At 50.1% G+C, this 18,007-nt stretch overlaps 1 protein-coding gene across 1 annotated transcript in view; it reads left to right on the top strand.

Annotated features, from left to right (window-relative positions):
- The first annotated feature begins 5,957 nt into the window (after positions 1-5,957).
- LOC119963735 (ADP-ribosyl cyclase/cyclic ADP-ribose hydrolase 2-like) overlaps positions 5,958-18,007 on the top strand; it is a 43,074-nt gene continuing 31,024 nt past the window's right edge. Inside the window, exons 1-3 of the mRNA XM_038793040.1 lie at positions 5,958-6,144; positions 14,130-14,259; positions 14,833-14,968. Of these exons, the coding sequence (XP_038648968.1) occupies positions 5,978-6,144; positions 14,130-14,259; positions 14,833-14,968 (433 nt within the window). The 5' untranslated portion in view covers positions 5,958-5,977. The remainder of the gene's footprint in view (positions 6,145-14,129; positions 14,260-14,832; positions 14,969-18,007) is intronic.

The raw sequence follows: 18,007 nt of genomic DNA, 5'->3' as shown, positions 1-18,007 counted from the left end.
ATACCTCGCGACTCTCGAGCAAAGGTTATTAAAACAGAGCAATTAAGTAAAAGCACACCAAGCAACAGACATTCATGAGTAAAACATATAAGAATGGACACCAGAATTCACAAAGGTAGTGCAACCCGGGATAAACATTCACAGAAGGAATGAAGGACCTGAGCAAGGGCTCAATGAACAGAGACAACCGCCAATCAAGTGCCTGGCCAAGCCTTCAAGGGGTAATACCTTTTATGCTTTTAGTGAGTCTCAAAGCTAGTAAGCAATTATACGTAACTGTGCATGTGTAAGTATTAGCAATAAAGAGAGATTTACTTGCATATTTGATTCAGAGTGTTATTCTGTCAGACATCACGTTACCTCACCTGAGGCAGAAACCAGTGAGGGTCAACAATCCACTCAGGGGTTTTCCATGAGATTAGCTATTCCCTCATGGTTGGAGTTCATGAGTTCGAGCTACCAAACATGGACTCTGCCACTCTCAGTGCATGAGTTTGTATTGCCCCAGGGAACTCCACAAGATGTCCATATATATGCTGCTGGTGTCCAAATACTGTGCTCCATAGGTTACTCCTGAGGCCCTGGTGGAGTACATCATAACTGCTGTCTATCCTCCAAGGGGGCTTGTGCCCTGATGTCTCTAACACCTCCTCCTGCACTCCGGTGTGATGCCTTTCGCCATGCCAATGACTCCAAACATACACTACATCCCTCCAATGTGCAGGTATGTGTGTTGTGGGTTAGTCAAAAGTAATGCTGCTTTCTTAGATATCTCCTCCTCCTCCTATTACTCGAGGTCCAAGATGACCTGAGGGGTTGGCCGAGTGTCACTGGGACCTGTGTGAAGGAATCAATTGTAGTTGGCCATTGACATTCTGAAGCACACAGCATTTAACAATAATTGCAGTGCAGTTTTCATGCAACCCAACCTTTGCACTCCCTCTCATACAAATGTCTCCTTCTGTTTAATACACTAACTGTCATAATATACACCAGTATATCATGGTGCAGACACACATACTGATGGACATACACTAGAGCCAATCAACATGCAGAACACCGCATCCAATCACCAGCTAGAGCACACTCACTATAAAGACAGAGGGCACCAGTTTTCCCACTCATTCTGGATGCAGCTCTTCACTCGAGCAGAGCTCACGACTCTCAGCACACAACCTCACCATGTGCTGAGCAACTAGGGTGGCTAGGATAGGTACAGGTCTTTAGTTAAACCTAACATCGTGTAAACCCACAGTAAGCGTATGTTTAACAGTCTGTAGTTAATAAAATAGTGTTGTACTATTTTTACGTGTTGGCAGCCTGTCTGTGTCTCAAGAATACACAACACCCAACACATCACTAACAGGATCACCTCCAGAATTAGCACCATATTCCAAAGTGCCTCCAACACCACCTTTGGCATCTGCTACGGGCAATTCCTCATTCCTGACAATGGGCTGGGAGGGCATCACAACCTCCATTGTTTCCTCCCCAATGTTTCAAATTATAGTCTTGTAGACGCAACCCCCAGTCTGAGCCATCTTCCTGGCAGTGTGGGCCCTCTTGCCCTGGAAATACAACAGTCAGAGTGCTGTGATCATCTTGCATAATGCCGTCAGGGACAATGATCATTAATATGGCCATTCATCACAATCGGCATTCAAATTCCAACCGAACGGTGTGGGCCTACAGGCCCCTGCTATAGGAGAGGGATGTGCCAAGACTGCCACCATCGGTGCAGCATTCAGATGTCATCCATTACTGTGACATTGGTGTTCTTTTGCCTGACAACTCACCTGACCAGACTGCAGCAGGCCGTGAAACCTCTTCCAACATTGTATCCACAATCTGGCATAGTCACCTGCTGTGCTGAGGGTGGAGGCGATCTCCTGGGTTCTGCCAGCCATCAGGGTAAATTATGTGCCAGCATCTCTGTTCACTAAAGTGAGTCACCTCTCCTCCTGCTCAATCGCCAACTGGCTTCCTCTGTGACATTCTGGCATGACAATGAATAAGAAACATAGGCATATATGGCTTCCAGATTTGATTTGTCTCATGCAAAACATGCTTACTTACATGCAGGAATGTTATCTTGCTCAGCAATGCATGATTCTAGGGAGGGGGCAGGAGAAGGGGGTATGGAGCTATGTGAATGCAGGGTGGCCTGGCATCTGTTCCTGTCACTCCCAGATGCCATGTTCTGCTCCTGAGCATGAATTACAATGCTGGCCTGCTCCCTCTGAGTCACACTGTGCTGCCAAATCAGTGTGTAACTGAAGGGCTTGACAGAGCCGCAGCCTGAGAGATGGGTGAAAACAGTACATGTCAAAGGTTCTGCATACGGTGTCTAGCACTCATCACCTGAGGTTTGATGATAATCCGAGTCATTGCAGGGTGGGTAACTAATGCTATCATCTCCATGGCTGTGCATCGGTTAAGCTTCCCAGCGTTAAATTTACACTATGCTCCTTCATTACTAAGTGAATAAGCAGCAGTAAGTTTCACATTTTCCATCAAAAGACCATCCCTTCCAACGTCAGAAACCAGTTGGACAACTATTAAAGTGCTCACAAGACTCTGATAAACAACACCTCCCAAAACCAGCATGCCTTTCATCAACATCAGGAACTGGCTACAGTTTGACCTGTACATTGCTTGCTGACTAATGTAATTTAACAATCTCCTATTTTCCATTTCGACACTCTACAGCTCAGTGTGCCTTCTTGTGTTGTGTATGTGCTTTCCCTGCATGCCCCTTCATGTTCTTTATTCTGGTTTAAATGCTGCCCATCTGTAATTTCTTCCAGTTCTGACAAAAGAAGGAAAATTTAATTTGCATCAGATTACGGTGTGGAATGTGACTGAAAGGGTTGCCGCTCGGAACCACAAAAGTCTGCATTGGGTCCTATTTGAAAGTAACCAGTGAACTGTAAATTTTACAAGATCAGCTAGTATTGATAGGATGCTTTTAATCTATAAACATCCCATGGAGCTTCGCTATTTGTAGTAATAGGGCGGGGGATTGGGCCGAGGCAAGGTGGTCTTTTGAAGAGTAGGTGCAGACTCGATGGGCCAGATGGCCTCCTTCTGAACTGTACGGATTGTATAAATCCACAACACTGGGCAGAGGTAAGTTTTAAGAAACATTTTAAAGGAAGAAAGAGAGATGTAATTGAATTCTTGAGTTTAGGATCTCAGTAGTTGAAGGCATGGCCACCAATGGTGGGCCAATGAAAATTACGGTTGCTCAATTAAATTGATATCTTGCAGGGTTGTAGAGCTGGAGGAGATTACAGAAATAGGGAGGGACCAGGGCATGAGGTGATTTGAAAACAAGAATGAGTATTTTAAAACCATGCTATTGCTTGACCAGTAGCCAATGTAAATTGATAAGTGCATTCGTGATCAATGAACGGGAGTGGTACAAATGAGGACATGGGGTAACAGAGTTTTGATTGACCTCAAGTATGGAGGCTTTGAGCAACAGATGAACTGAGGCAGGGGCAGAGTCAGACAATGATACGAATATGGAAATGAGTGATGGCAGGAATATGTGATTGTAAGGAGTCAAATTTCTCAATGAGTTGAACACAATCTGGTTCAGCCTCATATACTGACGATGAGAGGATGGAGTTAGTAACTAGAGAATAGAGTTTATAGCGGAGACTAAATAACAGATTTGGTCTTCTCAATATTTCATTGTAGGACATTTCTTCTCTAGCCACCTAAGATGGCTACCTGCAAAGGATGATGGGAATTATGGCCAACCCAGGACTCAGACAGATACACAGCCTATGTGTATCTAAAACACAGGAAACCAGACCTGACTGAAACCCCTGCTTGTTTACATTTCAATGGCCCATTTTCCCAGGACAATAGAACTCCAATCAAGCAACCGGTACAGCCACAGACACTCCCTTGCTCAGAAAGCACAACTGCCATGGTCAATGACCGCTAAGGACCCACCCAGCTACCAAGGCACCCACCCCTTTATTGGCCAAAATCGAAGAGATTGATGAGAGCCCTGTTGAAGTATTGCATCCAAGGTTAAGGACTGCGCCAAAGATCACAAAATCCCAGGGGGATAAAAGAGAGCACAGCCATGTGTTCTGTCTCTCTTGGATCCAGCCTGTGCTTACCTAATTGTAGTAGGAACAGCCAGCTAAGGTTCAAGACCAACGATCGCTACCTGATGGATGAGCCCAGCAGAGACAGAGCCACTTTCTTCGAACCAGCTAAGTGAAATCCAGATAAAGGCCGTATCTATTTGCACAGTGCCAGTCGTCCTGAAGTTAAGTATAGGTTATTGTAGCTGATAGGTATAGTTTAACTCGTAGTAGGTATTGTGTTTGCGTGTTCAGATAACTCTTGTGTATATAAATAAACCATCTTTTGAACTAACTAACTGGTTGTGTGGTCATTTGATCGATATAAGGGAAAGGCTTGTGGTTCACTAAGATAAATAAATAGAGTAAAACTTCTCATCCAGTACTGGATGTTGGTTAAGATGTCTAATAATTTACTAACCGTGGAGGAGCCATGAGAGATTGTGTGAAGCAGAGCTGGGTGCCATTAGCTTACATACGAAAACTATAGCATTTCTTCCAGATGATGAGGTCAAGGGGCAAGATGGGAAATAAAATGGAGCCAAGGACAGATTCTTGGGGATACTGGAGGTAACAGTGAGAGAAGCAGGAAGATAAGCCATTGCACATGATATCCTGGCTACAATGGGTTAGATAAGAATGGAAAGAGGTGAGTGCAGTCCCACCCAGCTGGATGATAGTGGAGAGGTATCAGAGGAGGGTGTTGTGATTAACCAGAACAAAGGCTGCAGACTTGTCATCATGGATGAGGAGGGTTAGTTTATTTTTGCCACAGAAACATAGCATATCATTTGTGATTTTAGTGCAACCCTTTTCAATTATTGTGATGGGGCAACAAATAGACTGGAGGGATTCAAATACAAAGCTTCAGCTAACATGAGGTTCTGGAAGGGGATTTGGGTGTTCAGCAGTTTCATGGAATTAGAACTGAGGACCTGGAGGTGCATCACATGGGCAAAATGAGTTCAGAGAAGTCATTAAGGGAGACAGGAGAGAAACTAGAGAACATGGGTTCAAGGTTAGGAGGGAACTTTAATTGAAAGCAATTTAGGTTAGAGGAATGGAAGGAAGAAGCAGGTTCAGCTGTCTGGAAGATTTCACTCTTTGTAACAAAGAAGTCCATGAGTTCCTCACACTTATTGTTGGAGGTGAAGATGGGGGGGGGGGGGGGGGGGTGGGGGGGGGGGAGGAAAGCCACATGATTAAGTAGATGGTTTGCAGTAAAATAAAATCACTAGGTGGTTATCCTTTCACTTCAGGATCATCCTGGATTAATGAGCCGTTTTAGCAGATAAGATGAGTACCCAACAGTGCTTTATGTGACCGAACTAGACCTGGCAGTGAACAGATAAAACAGTTGTCCCCCATAATCAGACTTCGCTTTTCATCTTGTCAACTAGGGCTTGGGAGCCCTAGGCCACGCTGAGGCAATAGCAAGTACAGGGGCTTTTTGTGTGGAGCCATAAGGAGAACTAGTTTCGCAGGAATAAAATGGTTAACAGAAAATTGTTACATTTTTAATGGTTGTCTCAGTCCCTCTATGTAACTGGAATTACTGGATGAGAAAGCTGCCCATGTGATGATGGACACCATTATGTCCAATTGTACCCACACATCCTCACCACCCCAATTATTAAATCCTCTCTTTTTACAAGCATTGCTTGAACTGCTGATAATTTCTAGCATTTTCTGTCTGTGTTCAATATTAAGCATCTGTCGTTTTAATAGTCCTTCAACTAGTTAATTATTACATATATGTGACCCATTTACTTTTCCATAATACCCAGTTCTGATATGCTCAAGGACCAGTGAAGATGTGGAACTTTCACTGCAAGAGCTTTTTCAAAAGTGAGACACTTCAAGTTTCCATAATGTCAAAACGGAGCATGTTTCTACTTACAATCCTGCTTCTGAATTGTTCAACTTCAGAAGGTGCAGCAATAAATTCATGGCATGGAGTTGGTACTGTTCACAACTTGGAGGAGATCATAATTGGCAGATGTTACAACTATATCAGAGTAGTGAATCCTACAATAGGGTAAGACAATAGTTTCTTCATAATATATTCATGGAAATACAGATTGGCATAGCTCTCTGAACAACTGTTCACTTATTTTCTTCATCAATATGCAGCTTTTAAGTCTCATGGTAAAGACATATGATGGAAAGAGTTAACTGTCATGTCAAGTGGCTGATGGCCTCTGTGCTGCAAATGGTTCATGCTAGCTCTCTCCGATCAGTTCATATTTGTACAAGTTCTTAATCATTCTGGTTCTTAATGATTGATCGTTACAATCAAGAGGTTTATACGATTGTCATGTTTTTGGAGACTGTGGCACGAGGTTTTGGTTCCTTTTGCAATGTGTGCCATGGCAGGCAGGAGCAGAAAATATTGGGAGAATGTAAAAATCAGATTCACGCAGTTGTAAAACCTGTTTGCGATCATCTGTTCCACCTGTAAATGGCAGACTGCGTTTCCCACCTCCGCAAGCTGGGAATGTAATTTCAGAATTCTGAATTCTCTCCGCGTACCAAACAGGCGCCGGAATGTGGCGACTAGGGCTTTTCACAGTAACTTCATTTGTAGTGCTAATGCAAGTCTACTTGTGACAATAAAGATTATTTATTTATTTAATACTTTAGCATCTCATTATTAGCCCTGCATGTCAGAATCGTCTCCCCATGCTGGATCATAAGCTCTTGCCTGTGTGATCGCACACCAGCGTGCTTCACAATGATACATAAGCGATGGTGTACCTGGAGACCTACACTTTGCTTGTGACTTAAGAGAGTAATTTGCTTACCTTGCTTTGAGCAGTGTTTGTGGTCATCTGCACCCGGCTTCACAGGCAGTGCCATAGCACTTTTAAGGGGATAAGGGGACCTACCAGACCAGAGGTAAGGCGGCAGTGGCTTACTTAGAGAAGGGGGATTATTCCAAGGTATGTGTGGGGCACATAGAATCCCTACAGTGCATAAGGAGGCCATTAAGTCCATTGAGTCTGCAGCAACCCTTCAAAAGACCACCTTACGTGGGCCCAGTCCTCCACCTTGGGCTGCATTCTCCTCCCCCACACCGGGTGGGAGAATTGCCGGGGCGCCGAGCGAGTCCCGCCATGCCGCCCGGCACCCACACGCGATTCTCCCCCCCCCCCCCCCCCCCCCCCCCCCCGGCAAACTGGCGCGGCAAGATTCACGGCTGGTCGCTGGGAGAATCGCAGCTCGCCGTTTGTAACGGGTGAGCGGCGATTCTCCGGCCCGGATGGGCCAAGCGGCCTGCCCAATATGACAGGTTCCCGCCGGCGCCGTCCACACCTGGTCGCTGCCAGCAGGAACAGCGTGGGAACGCTGGGGGGGGGGGGGGGGGGGGGGGAATGGCCTGTGGGGGGGGTTCTTGCACCCGGGGGGGGCTCAATAGGGGTCTTTCTGAAGGAGGAACTCCTTTCCTCCGCCGCTCCGCAAGATCCATCCGCCCCGCAAGATCCATCCGACATCTTCTTGTGGGACGGCAATCACGTATGCGTGGGTTGGCGCTGGCCAACCTGCGCATGCGCGGGTGACGTCATTTACGTGGCGCCGGCCGCGTCATTTACGTGGCGCTGCTTTTACACGGCGCCAAGGCCCGGCGCGCGTAAATGACATGGCGCCTCTCCTAGCCCCCCGGGGGTGGGAGAATAGGGGGCTAGGAGCGGCCTCCGACGCCGGAGTGAAACACTCCGGTTTTCATTCCAGCGTCGGGACTTTGTCTCCCAATGGGAGAGTTGCGCCCCTTATTCCTGCAACCACCGGAACAGGCAATTTAGCATAGCCAATCCACCTAACTTGCACATCTTTGGACTGTGGGAGGAAACTGGAGCACCCAGAGGAAACCCACGTAGATATGGTGAAAATGTGCAAAACCACAGTCATCTGAGGTTGGAATGGATCCCGGGGCGAAATTCTCCGACCCCCAGCAGGGTCGGAGAATCGCCCGGGGCCGTCAAAATTCCCGCCCCCGCCGTGGCAGAAATTCTCCGCCACCCGGGAATTGGCCGCACCGAGCGACGAGTCCCCTGCGGCGATTCTCCGGCACGCAATGGGCCGAAGTCCCGCCGCTGGGAGGCCTCTCCCGCCGCCGAGGTTTGAACCACCTCTGGTGGCGGCAGGATCGGCGGCGCGAGCGGGCACCTGGGGTCCTGGGGGGGGCGCGGGGCGATCGGACCCCGGGGGGTGCCCCCACGGTGGCCAGGCCCGCGATCGGGGCCCACCAATCGGCAGGCGGCCCAGTGCCGTGGGGACACTCTTTCCCTTCCGCCACCGCCACGGCCTCCACCATGGCGGACGCGGAAGAGAATCCACCAGCGCGCATGCACGAACCGGTGAAGGCCTTTCAGCCAGCCCTGGCGCCGGGCGGCAGGCGTCAAAGGCCGCTGGTGCCGGTTTTGGCGCCAGTCGGCGTCGTGCCAACCACTCCGGCGCGGGCCTAGCCCCTCAATGTGAGGGCTTGACCCCTAAAGGTGCTGAGAATTCCGCACCTTTGGGGAGGCCCGACCCCGGAGTGGTTGGCGCCACTCCGCTACGCCGGGACCCCCCGCCCCGCCGGGTAGGGGAGAATCCCCCCCAGGTCTCTAGCGCTGTGAGGCAGCAGTGCTAACCACTGTACCACCGTGCCACCCTTGTTGATCTGTGCAAGTGGCCTCAAGCTGGGGAGGGCTGAGGAGGCAGTCTGCACAGGGGATGCGGTCAGAAGGAGATGTGAGGATGTGTGAGAGAGTGAATGGTGATGTCTCTGGAGTAAGTGAGATGCCAGTGAACGTGTGATGGACGTGTGAGTATGTGGGTTGAGAGTGATGAGTTAACCTGGCAGCACGGATAAAATCATTCATCCTCTTTCCGTATTGGATGACCAACCTCTCCTGTGCAGCATTGCCACTGACCACCATTGCCACTGCTTCCCAAGCCAGGGTCGTGAGATTGCTGGAACTCCTGTGGCCAGAGTGGGGGTAAGGGCATCACAGTGATACTCCAAAAGGGATTCAATGGATGGGTCACTGAACTCTTCTTTGCTTTTGGGGCCATGCCTTCATTGGGTTTGTCCTGACCTGCAAACATTGTGGGCGAAATTCTCCGACCCCCACGACGGGTCGGAGAATAGCGGGAGGGCCTTCCCGACAATTTTCTCGCCCTCCCACTATTCTCCCCCACCCCCCGCCCAATTCCCGACCCAAATCGCTGCCGCCGTTTTTTTACGGCCGGCAGCGATTCACAGCTGTTCGATGGGCCGAAGTCCCAGCCCTTTACGCCGTTTTTACGAACGGCAAACACACCTGGTCTGGCCGTTCATAAAAACGGCGTCACAAACTCGCTTTTCATAACCATGGCACCGATTGGCACGGCAGTACCACGGCCGTGCCAAGGGTGCCATGGGCCCGCGATCAGTGCCCACCGATCGCGGGCAGCGGGCCCGATGCCCGCGCACTCTTTCTCCTTCCGCCGCCCCGCAGTATCCATTCGCGGGACGGCTGAGGGGCAACCCGGCCCGCGCATGCGCGGGTTTCGCGCAAATACGCGATGACGTCATCCGCACATGCGCGGGTTGGAGTCTTCCAATCCGCGCATGCGCGGCTGACGTCATATGACGCGTCAGCCGGCGCTAACTCCGGCAAGCGGGCTTAACGATATTCGTTAAGCCCGTCATGCCGGAGCCTACGGCGTCGGGCTGCTAGCCCCGACCGGGGACCAGAATCGGTTCCCGGTCGGGAAGGGGCGCGCTGGCGTCAAACCCGCCCGGGTTTGACGCCAGCTTTACGATTTCTCCCGTTTTGGGAGAATCGCGCCCTGTGAACTTTGTGTGCGGCTGCAGTTTAGATATGGCACCTGGCTTGAGGAAATGTGAAGTAACAACATGATGAGCGATTCAGAGGGCCCCGCCAATGATATAACATGTATCCTGTGACTGCATAAGTAATGAGGTGGGAAGCAGATGATACGGCACATGAATGTGCATTGCAGCCAGCAGGAAAGACATATTTTTCATGCCTGCCACACTTAGTGCAACTCAGGGAAGGTTCCACCCCGTGTCTTTAAATTTTCCATAAAATGAAGGAATTCATGAGATCTGCTCAATTCAGAGTAAATGCCACCCTGCGTCTTAAAATTTAAGATAAAATGAAGGGAGTCTTGTGACCTGCTCTGCAGTCTGCCTGAGAGTAAGCTTGGGTAGTTTGATTGTTAGAGATCAAAGGGAAGTTTAGATTGTTTTACTGAGAAGAAGGTGCAAGGTATTTACACTTGGAGACAATGGCAGGAGACTTTGCCAATAGTGAATAGATGGCAAGTCTCCAAAGTCCCAGAGAAGTGTTGAGAACGTCAGGTTCTGAGCAGTTATGTTGTCAACTATCAATATTGTTCCAATTTGAGTGTTGAGCTCACAAGGATAGTTGATTAGAGTTTTAACTGTTATGCAAGGCCAATATGATTTACATTGCCATGAGAAATTGAAAAGTTTTTAAGTGGAAAAGGAGAGAGAGAGCAGCTAGAGGTCAAATTCAAATTGCTGTTGCTTATCTGTTTTTTCTTTGTTTTATCTTCATAATTATTGGGCTTCAGTGCTGGAATTGAGACTCCAAGCATGTAGAGTTACTATATTTGGTTGCACATTTCATCACAGGCCCTGCCCCCGCACTACTGCCAATGATTGCTTGACACATCAATCCTTATAGTGGGCTAGCTTCCACACTAATTGGAAGGCCTCTTTACTTCCCGCTTGGATAATTCCTGACTGTCAGTCAAACAGCCTCTCATCACCTACATTTTTATAATGAATAAACAAAATTGTTCAAAAAGACTTTTGCAATGTTCTCCAGTTGTTGTTAGCAGCGTGGGTGGCTTAGTTTCCTGCGTTACAATGGTGGTTATGCTTAAAAGAAAAGTACTCCATTGGCTGTCAAGCAATTTGAGACATCCAGTAGTCATGAAAAGTGTTATATAAATCTTTATTTCTTCTTTTAGTCTTCAAGTATGGAGGGAAAATCTTATGAGGAAAGGCTGATGGACTTGAGGTTGTTTTCGTTAGAGAGAAGAAGGTTAAGAGGTGACTTAATAGAGGCATACAAAATGATCAGAGGGTTAGATAGGGTAGAGCCTTCTCCCGCGGATGGAGGTGGCTAGCACGAGGGGACATAGCCTTAAATTGAGTGGTACTAGATATAGGACAGAGGTCAGAGGTGGGTTTTTTATGCAAAGAGTGGTGAGGCCGTGGAATGCCCTACCTGCAACAGTAGTGAACTCGCCAACATTGAGGGCATTTAAAAATTTATTGGATAAACATATGGATGATAAGGGCATAGTGTAGGTTAGATGGCCTTTAGTTTTTTTTCCATGTCGGTGCAACATCGAGGGCCGAAGGGCCTGTACTGCGCTGTATCGTTCTATGTTCTAATTCCAGGGTCATCCAGGAGAATTGCTAACAGTGGGCAAAATTCTCCGCCTTGCGATGCCACAAACGCGAACCACCATCAGGCGGAGAATCGAGTGTCCGGCTAAAATTAACGTCCGCGCCAGGCAGAGTCCCTCACTGGTGGCGATAATAAGGTTTGCGCCCCACACCGGTGGCGGCATGCAAAACCGAGATTTGCATGCATTTAAATATGATTAGTGGGTATATTCCACCCTTCCACGATGCTCCACTGCTCTCAGACGTAAGACATAACTCAGTGTGAATTACTACAAGCATTTACAAACATGGGGCGAAATTCTCCGACCCCACGCAGGGTCGGAGAATTGGCGGGAAGCGGCGTTATTTCCGCTCCCGCAGGTTTTCGAATTCTCCCGCCGGTAAAAAACCGGCGTTGTGCAAATCCCGCCGGCAGCCTGTGAAAACAGCTGGCGCCGGCGGGATTTCATTTTTTTGCACTGACCTTAAATCTCCAGCCCGGATGGGCCGAAGTCCCGCCGACGTGGCCACGGGTCACGTCGGCGAAAATCACAGTTGATTTAAAACGGCGTCAACCATTGATGATGGTTGACGCCGTTCAGTGTCGGGGGTGGGTTGCGGCATCGGGGGGGGGTGGGTTCCGGCATCGGGGGGGGGTGGGTTGCGGCAATCGGGGGGGGTGGGGGTGGGTTGCGGCATCGGGGGAGTGGGTTGCGGCATCGGGGGAGTGGGTTGAGGCATCGGGGGGGTGGGTTGCGGCATGGGGGGGGCATCGGGGGAGTGGGTGGGGGCATCGGGGGAGTGGGTTGCGGCATCGGGGGGGGTGGGTTGCGGCATCGGGGGGGTGCGGCATCGGGGGGGCATCGGGGAGTGGGTTGCGGCATCGGGGGAGTGGGTTGCGGCATCGGGGGGGTGGGTTGCGGCATCGGGGGGTTGCGGCATCGGGGGGGCATCGGGGGGTGGGTTGCGGCATGGGGGGCATCGGGGGGGTGGGTTGCGGCGTGGGGGGGGCATCGGGGGGGGTTGGTTGCGGCATTGGGGGGGTTTGGGGGCAGCGGCGTGCAGAGAGGGGGGGCGACGGATGCCCGGGGCCAACGCACGGTCGCCCCCCCTCTGTACGCCGCTGCCCCCTACCCCAACCCCAACCACCCCCCCCTCACCACCCCTACCTCCCTCCAACGCCCCTACCCCCCTCCCCACCACCCCTACCCCCCTCCCCACCACCCCTACCCCCCTCCAACGCCGCCCCCCATCTCTCGCAACGCCGCAACCCCCCCCCCCTTAACGCCGGGTCCCCCCCCTTAACGCCGGGTCCCCCCCCCTTAACGCCGGGTCCCCCCCCCCCTTAACGCCGGGTCCCCCCCCTTAATGCCGGGTACCCCCCCCTCAACACCGGTACCCACACCCCGTCCCCCTCCCTCTGAAGGCCGGTACCCACACCCCCCCCCCTCTCCTCCTCCCCCCCCTCCTTCCTCCTCCCCCCCTCCTTCCTCCTCCCCCCCTCCTTCCTCCTCCCCCCCCTCCTTCCTCCGTCCCCTCCCTTCCTTCCTCCGTCCCCCCCTTCCTTCCTCCCCCCCTTCCTTCCTCCGTCCCCTCCCCTTCCTTCCTCCCCCCTTCCTTCCTCCTTTAGTGGGGGGGGGTGCGGCATTAGTGGGGGGTGGGGGGTGGGGGGTGCGGCGTTGGAGGGGGGTAGGGGGGTAGGGGTGGTGAGGGGGGGGTTGGGGTAGGGGGCAGCAGCGTACAGGGGGGGGCGACGGTGCGTTGGCCCCGGGCATCCGTCGCCCCCCTTCTCTGCCCGCCGCTGCCCCCAAACCCCCCCCCCAAATGCCGGAACACACCCCCCCCCCAATGCCGGAACACACCCCCCCCCAAAATGCCGGAACACACCTCCAACCCTCCCCCCCCCCAAATGCCGGAACACACCACCAACCCCCCCCCCCAAATGCCGGAACACACCACCAACCCCCCCCCCACCCCCACCCCTACCCCCCCAAAATGCCGGAACACACCACCAACCCCCCCCCCCCCACCCCCACCCCCCCCCCCAAAATGCCGGAACACACCACCAACCCCCCCAAAATGCCGGAACACACCACCACCCCCAAATGCCGGAACACACCACCCCCCCAAATGCCGGAACACACCCCCCCCCCAAATGCCGGGTCAGTCTCTCTCCTCCTCCTCCTCCAAAATACGCCGGGTCTCACCACTTCCGCAGCTGGAGAAACTGACGCGTATCGCGTCAGTCAGCTGCTGGCCCCTCCGGGAACGGAGAATAGCGGCCTTAAAGAAGGCCCCGACGCCGGAGTGATTAACACCGATTTTTTTCGCAGGCAACCCGCGTTACGAAGGGCTACGGAGAATCCAGCCCATGGACTGAGCCCCATGGAGGTGAACGGGTGTGGGGGGCTAACAAAACACTGAAAAACCATTGAAAACTGTCGGACCTGGAGCTGTGAGGCAGCAGTGCTAACCACTGTGCCACCGTTCTGCCCCAAGTACAATGTTGAACATAATGTTCAATAGTTGGCTTTGTTCCGGTCATTAATCAGCAATAGTATAAACTGTTGCTATCAGGAATACTTTTGAGAATGGTTATTTTATTTCAGAGAAAAGAATTGCTCAGCGATCTGGGAGGCATTTCAAAATGCTTTCATTTATAAACATCCCTGCAATGTCATTCCAGCCGACTATGAGGATTTTATCACTCTAGCACTGCACCATGTCCCTCAGAACAAGGTAAGCTTGCTTGGTAACATTGTTTCACTATTTACTGTACAGTTTTGAGTTGAATGGAAATTTGTTACTTCGTGTAATGTAAAATGACACTAGTTCTGACACTTTGTGCTGTAATTCAGGTGTAATTCATGGTGTAAAATGTTTCTTTCCTGTTCTTTTCAAACAGTAAAAAGAATACAGTTTAATTTCTGTGCCACATTGTTTACTCCTGGAAAATATGACATGGTGAAATGTAAATATTTGTTATTGAAAACACTGTAACAGAGATCTGTTTAGCTCTTCCACAGGTAGTATTTGTCTGAGATAACTGATTCCTATAGTGATCCAGGAAAATATTTCCTTTGGTATGTGTCCCTGGGGGATGGGGACACATACCAAAGCGATACAATGAGATTATGCTTTTATTTCTCTCTTAGAATTTTAGAATCTTAGGAATATTGCTAGAAATAGGCATCAAAACACACCTCTACATGCACTCAGCCAAACGGACCAGAAAAAGCTCTCCACTTTTCTTATTTATCTCCACTAACTGAACAACTAACAACTAACTTGACTTTTTAAACTTAATTGCAGTCACTATTCTGGGAAAATACTAAGCTTCTGGTGCACAGATATTCAGACAAAACCAAACGGATGATGCCTCTTGGTGACACCCTGATTGGTTTTTTGGCAGATGACTTGGACTGGTGCGGACAACCTGAATCTCCAGGTGAGATGCATGATTGCTGCAGATGCCTAATATCCTTAAAGAAAGATTATAGTGCATTATAAAACGCATGTCTTAAATAATTGGGAGCTAAATTGTATTGTGAATATGAGTTCACTGGGACATTTCTTGATCGTGTCTTGCAGTATCTTTGTTTTTGCTCAGCCAGAAATCTGATGTACATGGAAACACCTGACTATTTATATCAATAGAGGGCTTGATTCTTCAAGGGAATTGGAACCACAATTGGCTGATTCAGGTGGGACTGCTACCAATGAAACATATTTGTTACCCAGCTGACAGCTCATACTTGAAATGACTGTCAAATGTATTCACTGAAATTCTCCCCTCTCACCATGGGCTAACTATTCTCCACTTGGCATCACAGATGGCTCAAGGTCTCAAGAGTTCATCAAAAAGAACAGTGCAGAGTAAAAAATACATGTAGGAACCTTCACATTGATAATCGCTAGTCGGGTTAGGGGGGGAAAAAATTGCAATAAACGGCATTAATATTCCAAAGAAATATTGGGCTGGATTCTCCATTTGGGAGACTATGGGTGCAATCCTTCGGCCACACTGCACCGGAAAAGCAGCTCCTCCGCGGAGCTTTGTGTAGCCTGTGAAAGCCGGGAGACCCCGCTCCCGGGATCTACCCAGCTCACAATGCCTCTGAGACTTTGAGACTTTGTAAGAGGAAACCTCGCCCACAATGGGCGGGATCAATTTTTAGCAAATCCGCATATTAGAACGAAGCAGTAAGCCTTACGCTAATGTGCAGATTCCCGAATGTGGAACTCTTATTTTTCTCTTCTAATAAGAATTGGTAGTCCAGTTGGTTGGAGGTGTCAAAAATACAACTTTATTGTTAATTGCTCACTGGTATACACTTGAATAAGAATTGAATCAAAACTTAGAAATGAAATATCAAACAATACATTAAAAAGTCAAGCATATGGCAGAAAACATAAGCACAAAAGAAATCACTTTAACACAAACAAACAGATAGATGATTCAAGAATTCACGAACAAAGGACCTCGACCATGAGGTCCCACTTTAAAGGGAATTCTTATTTCTGATTTAACCCCTCATTTAAGTTCATTGGCTTCTAATTCTCAGCCGAGACCTCCCGGTTTGTTCAAATGAATGTCTGTTACTTAGAAGATAACTTATTAATCAAACATTGGACATTACTTAAGATTGACTGGTGCCGATCAAAACTAGCTTAGCGTCTGCATGCGCAGTCTTAGGAAACATACTGGATATGTTTTCTCACACCTGCCATGTTTCATGGCTTGGCAGAGACCTAGCTAAAATTGATTAGTTGATTACACGGAGAATAATCTGTTCTCAGTACTGAATACAATGGAATACAGTGGTTTATTCATTAAACAAGAAAAATGAAAAAAAAAGAAAAAATGAAAATGAAATGAAAATCGCTTATTGTCACAAGTAGGCTTCAATGAAGTTACTGTGAAAAGCCCCTAGTCGCCACATTCCGGCGCCTGTCCGGGGAGGCTGGTACGGGAATCGAACCGTGCTACTGGCCTGCTTGGTCTGCTTTAAAAGCCAGTGATTTAGCCGACTGACACATTCAAAACACTTTTAATAGCTATATGCATTCAACTAGCCCCTAAAGGAATACACCTATGAATAACTCTATCATCGAGGTACCTGAGGCTTTGGGATTCAATCGCTTCTCCTCAGGGACCTCGGCGAGTGTCATTTGGTACTGGCCCCCCACAAACGGGGACCAGATGGAATGGCACTCATGGGGGTTCTCCAGGGAAATCAGAGGCCCCCAGCTGCATTGGGAAGGCCCCCAGCCTGACATCCTGGCAGTACCACCTGGGTGCCAGCCAGGCACTGTCAAGGTGCACAAGTGGCACTGCCAGGGTGGCAGGGGCACTGCCAAGGTGCCAGGTTGGCATTTTGTGTGCACACGATCAGGCTGGGGTTGCCTAGTGAGGGTGTTGGGGGTGTGTGGGGATGGCCTGGGGGACCTTCCCATGTTGCGTTCGGGCTGTGGAGGAGATCAGGGTTTCTATTCAGGGCCTCAGAGATCAGGACACCATTTTTAAATGACGTCCCGATCTCTCGCTACAATGGAAAGTTCCGACGAGCAGAGCTCCCCATGGTAAAAAATGGGGCTATAAGCGGCCATGGCTGCGCGTTCCCCGTTCAGGCCCCTTTTTCAAAGCGAGTGCAAGGAAACACGCGGCTAAATGCTCTCACTTGGGGACTTTGTCCTTTTTGGGAAGATCGCGCCCAGTGTCTCCTGCTAGAGCTGAATTGAACCAGTTTTACGATCCCGTTGCGGTTGTAAATGGTGATGGAATTCAATGGTCCACGCCATGCAAATGTATGCATGGTATGGAATACGAGGGAGTGCCAGGGAATCCTGCTGTCAGGCCGCCATCTTTAGCGGGGTCCATGGTTGGCCACCCCCCTCCGCATCCCAAATCGGCCCCAATCTCCCCCACAACCCTCCCCATCCCCCAGGGACACATGTAATAGGGTTCCAGCCAGGGACCCTTAAAATAATGGGAACCCCCAGGGACTCCTGTAGAAGGGGAACGCCCCAGGGACCCCAGTATTAGGGGCAATTCAGCTCTGGGGGGGGGGGGGGTGCCACAATTAAATGGGTCTCTGGGGTCTCCCTAATACAGGGGTCCCTGAGAGGGGTCCTCCGATTTAGGGATCACTGGAGGGGCCCTCTTAATACAGGGTCCTTGGGGCAGGATCCTGCAATTACAGGGATCCATGGGGTGTTCCCCTTCTACAGGGGTCCCTGGGGAAGTGCCTATTAAAGGGGTCCCTTCGGGGGGTGGGACGGGTTGTGTCATCCAGGGACCCCGTCTCAGTGGCCATTGGCGGGACTCCAGAGAACCATGTAATAGGGGACCCCACCAGGGACCCTTATAATAATGGAAGCCCCCAGGGACCCCTGTAATAGGGACACCTCCAGAGACCAGTGTTATAGGCCTGACCGGGACCCCTGTAATGAGAGACCCCCAGAACCACTGTAATTGGGAGACCCC

Source organism: Scyliorhinus canicula, chromosome 3 (genome assembly GCF_902713615.1).
Source record: "Scyliorhinus canicula chromosome 3, sScyCan1.1, whole genome shotgun sequence".
In the NCBI taxonomy this organism is placed as follows: Eukaryota; Metazoa; Chordata; class Chondrichthyes; order Carcharhiniformes; family Scyliorhinidae; genus Scyliorhinus; species Scyliorhinus canicula.
Note: the sequence above shows the minus strand (reverse complement) of the source record. Positions and strands in the feature narration are given on the sequence as shown.